This window comes from Giraffa tippelskirchi, chromosome 11 (assembly GCF_054371585.1).
Source record: "Giraffa tippelskirchi isolate mGirTip1 chromosome 11, T2T-mGirTip1v1.2.pri, whole genome shotgun sequence".
Lineage (NCBI taxonomy): Eukaryota > Metazoa > Chordata > Mammalia > Artiodactyla > Giraffidae > Giraffa > Giraffa tippelskirchi.
In genome coordinates, this window is record NC_137285.1 from 39,848,937 (window position 1) to 39,855,281 (window position 6,345).

At 36.2% G+C, this 6,345-nt stretch overlaps 1 protein-coding gene across 8 annotated transcripts in view; it reads left to right on the forward strand.

Moving 5' to 3' along the window:
* The window catches only part of INTU (inturned planar cell polarity protein), an 86,631-nt gene that overhangs the window by 45,729 nt on the left and 34,557 nt on the right, over positions 1-6,345 (forward strand). For all 8 annotated transcript variants that reach the window (XR_014068150.1, XR_014068149.1, XR_014068151.1 and 5 more), the window contains exons 7-8: positions 1,691-1,768; positions 4,927-5,116. Coding sequence is in view for 5 of the 8 variants with exons in the window: in XM_081538161.1 (XP_081394287.1) it covers positions 1,691-1,768; positions 4,927-5,116 (268 nt within the window). In the remaining 3 variants the exon portion in view is untranslated. The remainder of the gene's footprint in view (positions 1-1,690; positions 1,769-4,926; positions 5,117-6,345) is intronic.

The following is a 6,345-nucleotide window of genomic DNA, read 5'->3' on the forward strand; positions in this document are numbered from 1 at the left end:
TATAATGAACCCTGCTAGGAGACTGCCCTATGCCAGTGGGTTGTATCATGAAAAATTGAGTTGTTTTCACGGTAGGGGTTTACATAAATCGGAGAATATCCAGAATAAGATGCTTTACAGTGTAGTGGCAGGTAAAAGGCAGGGTAGTGCCTTTAGACTTTAGTTGTAGCCCAAAAGGCTAAAGAAAAGATACAGATAATACAGTGATAAGATAAGATAGTGTGGGCAGTTAGAGAGCAAAGAGGAAGGCCCAGCTAAAGAAGTGGGCAGAGGCTGCTCCCCCACATTCTGATGTCACCATGTGATGCCACCAGTCACATTTAGGCAGCTAGAGACAGTGTCCACAGGTTTTGCCCTGAAGCCAAAAAAGGACTGTCACTGCTGAGCTCTGGATTAAGATTGTGCTCGATAAGGAGATTATGCTCTAGCCATTTTCTCAATCTTTATTACTGGGGTGGGGGTGGGGAGGGGGCCTTTCTAAATACTTATGTCATTTCCTTCCTAAAGAACTTGGCTTGTTAAGGTAGAATGAATTGGAAGGTCCTCCTCCTTCTCTAACCTGAGCTTCAAGTCAGAAATAGTCCCAGCCACCTCTTCACCCAGCTCTTACTGCTCATATCAACCACTCTGTACCAGACTCTCTTTCCTCGTTTCATCTTGTTTCTCATGACTGTTGAAGGTAGTTATTATTGTTCTCATCTGTTCTGATTGGGAGAGTACTGAGAGATCATGCACAAGCGCCTCCTCAGTGTCAGTTTGTACATTTCTGTATCTCCAGCATCATGCATGTGGTTTGTAACTGAACTGGCGTCCCTGGGATTTTTTTCCCTTCTCTGTCTTAATGCCACAGTCTGTATGTTTCTTTCTTCATTACTATACCTTTTACAATCAGGATGAGAAAAGTATTGCCCCACAGAGGACAGAGTGGAGCATATACTCCAGTAGTAACATGTGTTTTCACGGTAGGGAGATCATCTTACTGTGATGGCTGCAGTGAATAGTGAGGATGTAACCAGGAAGACAGTGTGAGGTAGTAGAGAGAGTAACTTTGGAGCCCACCAGCAGGTTCAACTCCCTGGGTTTCCTTGCAGAAGTTACTTCTTAAACCTCAGTTTACCCATTGGTGTAATGGGAATAATAAGACCCGCTTTGTAAAATTCCTACAAGGCTTCAATAAGAAAGTGTTAAGTCCACTTCTTTCCTTTCTCCTACTTTCTTTCCTTTCTCTTTCATTAAGGGGTGTCTTTTTGTCACAAGAGTTAGAGGTTCAGTTGAGATTTTAGTATTACGGGAAAGTGTCAAGAATTCGCATTTCTTTCTATGGGCCCAGATATTGCACCAACTTCTTATATGTATTACTTTTATTTAATCCTCAAAATGAACCTGAGAAGGTTTAGTGATTATGGTCCCATTTTACACATGAAGGAAATTAAATCCTAAGGGGATTAAGTAATTTCCATGTAGATGGTGATATAAAAGTTTGTACTTACCCATGTTAGAACCCCAAATCTAGACATCAGAGTTTTTGATTATGCAGGAAACAACCATTTTACACAGCTGTACTCATAGTTAACATACATATTTTTCACATTTTTCATATATATATATATAATGTAAAGATCTGCTTCTTTTGTTATGAAATCAGTTGCCTATGTTATAAATGAACAGACGGTATTTTGCTTTTTTTTAGAGTACCTCTTCCTCAGCTAAGGAATATGATAGAAGATGTTGCCCAAACCTTAAAATTTATGTATGGTTCTTTAGATAGGTGAGTACTTCTTTGAATTGAATCTCACATTTTAAGTATATGATTCTGAATTATTTTTTGTGCTTAATAGTGTTCCTTGGTTGTCAAGTTAGTTGTTGTTTTTTTTTTTTCTTATTTTCTCATCCTTCATGTCTGGCTTTTATTTTACAGCTATAGGCAGTTTTTCATTTGATCCAGTGCTTTTTCTTTTATGATCTCATAAGTCTTGTGAAATAGTGATGTAAGCGCAATTACATTGTGATTTGATATATTTTTGTAGGGGCAAATGTAAGAGCGTTTCTTCAGAACAGGTACAGAAAAGAGTAAGATTTCCAATAAGTTTTTTGTGTTTTCTTCTGATTTATAAGACCAATGTCAAATTACTATCCTAAAATGTGATATTTTTCCTTAAAAATTTTTTTTAATAAAAAAATGTGCTATTAAAATAAAAGACACAGTGGAGAAAGTAATTGACTATTTATTTTCACGTATATTCTTCCATATATTGGGTTGGCCAAAAAGTTCATTTGTTTTTCTTCCCACAAGATGTTACAGAGAAACCTGAATGAACTTTCTGGCCAACCCAATATTGTCTATACAATATGAATATACACATTGTTTTTTTTACATGTGAGCTCACAGTGTGCATATTTTTCTGCTTCTTGCTGTTTTAACCTCGCAATATGTGCTACATCTTTCTTGATCTGAAGAAGGAAATTTGAGGTAGTCATTTAACATTTGAACATGTAAAATTATGAGTGAGAAATAGATTTTTTTTTCTCTTTGGAGGATTTTTGTAATTCCCAGTACTTCAAAGGGCTAAAATATAAAATAGTACCTTTAATTTAAAGCCTTTACAGTATATCAATATAAAAATTCCAAAGACAGTTTATGCACTTTTCCAAACCATAGTAGTATCAGCTTTGTTGTCACTGTTCTCAGAGCTGCCTAAAAGAATTTTCTGTGATGATGTCATCTGGAGAAATTGTCTAATTTGCAGTATTTTCCTCCAGGAGCCTCATAGGAGACACTTTTCTCTCAAATCCAATTACGTATTAGCATTTTCTAAATGTGTGAACTACAAAAGGCTAGGCATTCATATATAGTGCTTTTACCTTTTACTAGTAAGAAAAATGTTAACCAATGAAAGTAAGGACTCTTAAGGTGGTTATAAACTACCTCCTTAAATTTATACTAGATGAGCAAATATTGCTATGCTTTGCCCTAACTGAATCTCTATTTTCAAAAACTAGAGATAATCAAAGATTAAATTCCTCTAATGAATTCTGTATATGAAGATAAAGCAATTGGAGTTGTTCTATAAATTCCAATGAAGTAGGTTGAGGGAAGAGGGACTCTTGATTTCTCTGAATTTCATTTTGATATTTAGCTTCCATTGATTTGGAAGCATCTCCAAGTTGTCAGCAAATTTAAGCAGTTTTTTCTTACCCAAGTTAGAATTTGAAAGGCAAACTAAAATAATAAATGTCAAGATCCACTGAGTTATTGAAACCAAGAAGCAGTATGGACCCATGATATTAATAGTTATTTTGCAATAATTTTTTAATCACAAGTTTTTTTCTGATTATGAAAGATATTAAAGGCCCATTGTAAAAAATTATGAAATGACTAAAAAGTCCAAAACTTATATTACCATTTGTAAGTTGTGAGCTGGTTAGTCCTCTGTAAGCAACAGAAAACTGATTAACAAAGTTTAGTGTTGTGATCAAATTAAAGATATGCTTCCTTCATCATTCCCAGCCAATCCATCAGCAAATCCTAATCAACCTGTTTCCAAAACAAATCTCAAATCCATCCATTTCTCTCCATCTTCACTATGACCCTAACTACTGCTGTGGCTCATTAAATACAGTAACTTCCTGATTTCCTTGCCCATTCTTGCCTCTTTTAATTTCCAAAGTTAGAATGATCTTTCTACATTATTATGTGGCTCCCACATACCTTTCTGATTTCAGATCTCAATCCATACTGCCCTTCTGTACTGTTCTGCAGGCATCCTGGTCAAGCCTGTTCCCACCCTGGCTTTTGTACTCTTCCATCTCACTAGACCCTCTTGATGTCAGGACCTCAGCTTAAATGCCCTGTTCCTCCTTCCCTAACCATTTGATTTAAAATAGCCAGCCAGTCACCTCACCTATTCAGACAGTCCTGTTCTCTGCTTAGTCCTTTGTACAAGTTCATGTTTTTACTTTTTGATCATTTATCATCATTCTCCAGTAGAATGTGAGTTCCATGGGAGTAGAGACTTTGTCTTTTGTCTTGATATTTTTATTGCTGTACCTCCACCCATGAGAATAGTGCCTGAAACACAGTAGGCACTCAAGTAATTAGTTGAATGAATCAGTGAATATTATTCTGATATATTAATGGTATATATATATATATATATATATATATATATATATATATGTGTTATTGTGTTATCCAGTAGTCTATACCACTGAATGGTTGTAGGTAATGCTATACTACTTTTACATCGTTGAAACCAAGTTTTTTTCTGTTTTTTTTTTTCAGTTTTTAAATAGCTATGCCTTCATTAGCAAAGAGGGGAGGAAATAACTTAGGCTAATCATGTGTTTACTGTATACCAGTAAGTAATAGGCATAATAAGTACTTACTGTATACTAGGTACTTTTCATGAGAGTTAGATTGTATTATCCCTGTTTTTAGAGTTGGGAACAAAAGTTCAGAGAAAGGTTAGATGATTTTCCTAAGAGATCTACCTAGTGAAAAGCAGTGACAGTATTCAGTCAGATCTGTTCTAGAAGCTCAAAATCTTTTTGTTACCCTATGCTGACTGAAAGATATTGGGAGTTGTAAATGGTTGAGAAATAATCAAAAGTGAAAGCAACTTACATTTTTTGCCAAAAGCGTACTTCAGCCCATTCTGTTTTAGATATACCACTTGTGTTAGCCCTGTGGTTTTCCCATAGTACCATCTGCCCAGTGCATTTGAGAATAAAGTTTTAGGGTAAAAAATGTTGACAGGGTGACTTTCTTAACACACTCCATCAGTAACATTATGGCTATAAATCTTATGAAGAGAGGAGTAAAAGAGAACCTAGGTAGTTGGGCAAGATCCAGTCCCTTCAGGATTGTACAAGCGATGACCACCATTTCCATGTGTTGTTCTAACATTACAGCTCTTGTTTTTTCAGTGCCTTTTGCCAGCTTGAGAATGTTCCTCGTTTGGATCATTTTTTCAGCTTGTTTTTTCAAAGAGCACTTCAGCCCACTAAGCTACATTCGAGCGCCAGTCCCAGCACACAGCAATATGATGCTTCCAGTGCAGTACTTTTAGACAATCTCCCTGGAGTTCGGTGGCTCACACTTCCCCAGGAAATTAAGGTATTCTTGCTGCTGCTAAGTCGCTTCAGTCGTGTCCGACTCTGTGCGACCCCATAGACGGCAGCCCACCAGGCTCCCCCGTTCCTGGGCTTCTCCAGGCAAGAACACTGGAGTGGGTTGCCATTTCCTTCTCCAATGCGTGAAAGTGAAGTCGCTCAGTCGTGTCCGACTCTTAGCGACCCGACCCCATTGACTGCAGCCTATCAGGTTTCTCCATCCATGGGATTTTCCAGGCAAGAGTACTGGAATGGGGTGTCATTGCCTTCTTAGGTGTCATAAATAAGAATCAGAGCCAGTTGCCTTATAATTCTTTATTTTCTCTTTTTTTTTTTCTTCCCCATAGGCTTTTTGTTATTTTCAGGATTGTGGGTAAGAGTTAAAAGGAAGTCCAGTGAAGTGAACTTTTTCTTTCTAAATAAAAATTAGTTCTCTCATCTTACTTTAACATTCAAGCTTTGTTCAAACTTGGAATACTTTTTGGAAATCATAATTATATGTGTGTCTTACTTTTTAATTCTGTGGTTTTGAGTTTATAATGCAGGATCATTGAGTTAGGTGGATGAAATGATTGGCTAACAAATATTCTTAACTAAAATACAAACTCCACGAATAATACCAAAATCTTTTTATACATGAGCATCTGTAATTAGCCTTAGCCTTGTCCCATAGGTAGCTCACCCAAAAGTAAGGTTCATGAGGGTTATCAATGTGATTTTAGTCATTTCTAGATCCAGAATAACTTTACTGATTGAAATGACTGAATGATTGAAGACTCATTTCAGACATATTCATAAACAACAGTATATTTAGCCACAGCATTTGTAACAGTATTAATGAGGCACTACGCCATAGCAGTTCCTTGTCCATGAAGAAACTCAAGCTTTGTTGTAGTAAAACCCCAATTCAAGATTCTGCTCTTCATGGAATTCTACAATATATGATCAAATAATTATGCCTTTTGACAGTTCAATAAGAATTTAAACTGATATATAAGTCTCTTTACTCTGTTTTCTCATCTGTAAAATGGGAACAAAAATAGTATCTACTTCATAAAGAAGTTATAATACATAAAATGCTTAGAGTCATGCCTGGCACATTGTTGTAATTATAGTTGTGAAAGTAGTATTATATATTGTATAACTGGAGGAAGTTGAGGGGTTAGAGCATGTTTAAAGGAAACTTGACCTTCTGATATTCTTTTTTTGTCCTTGCTTCTGTCAACTGCCTCC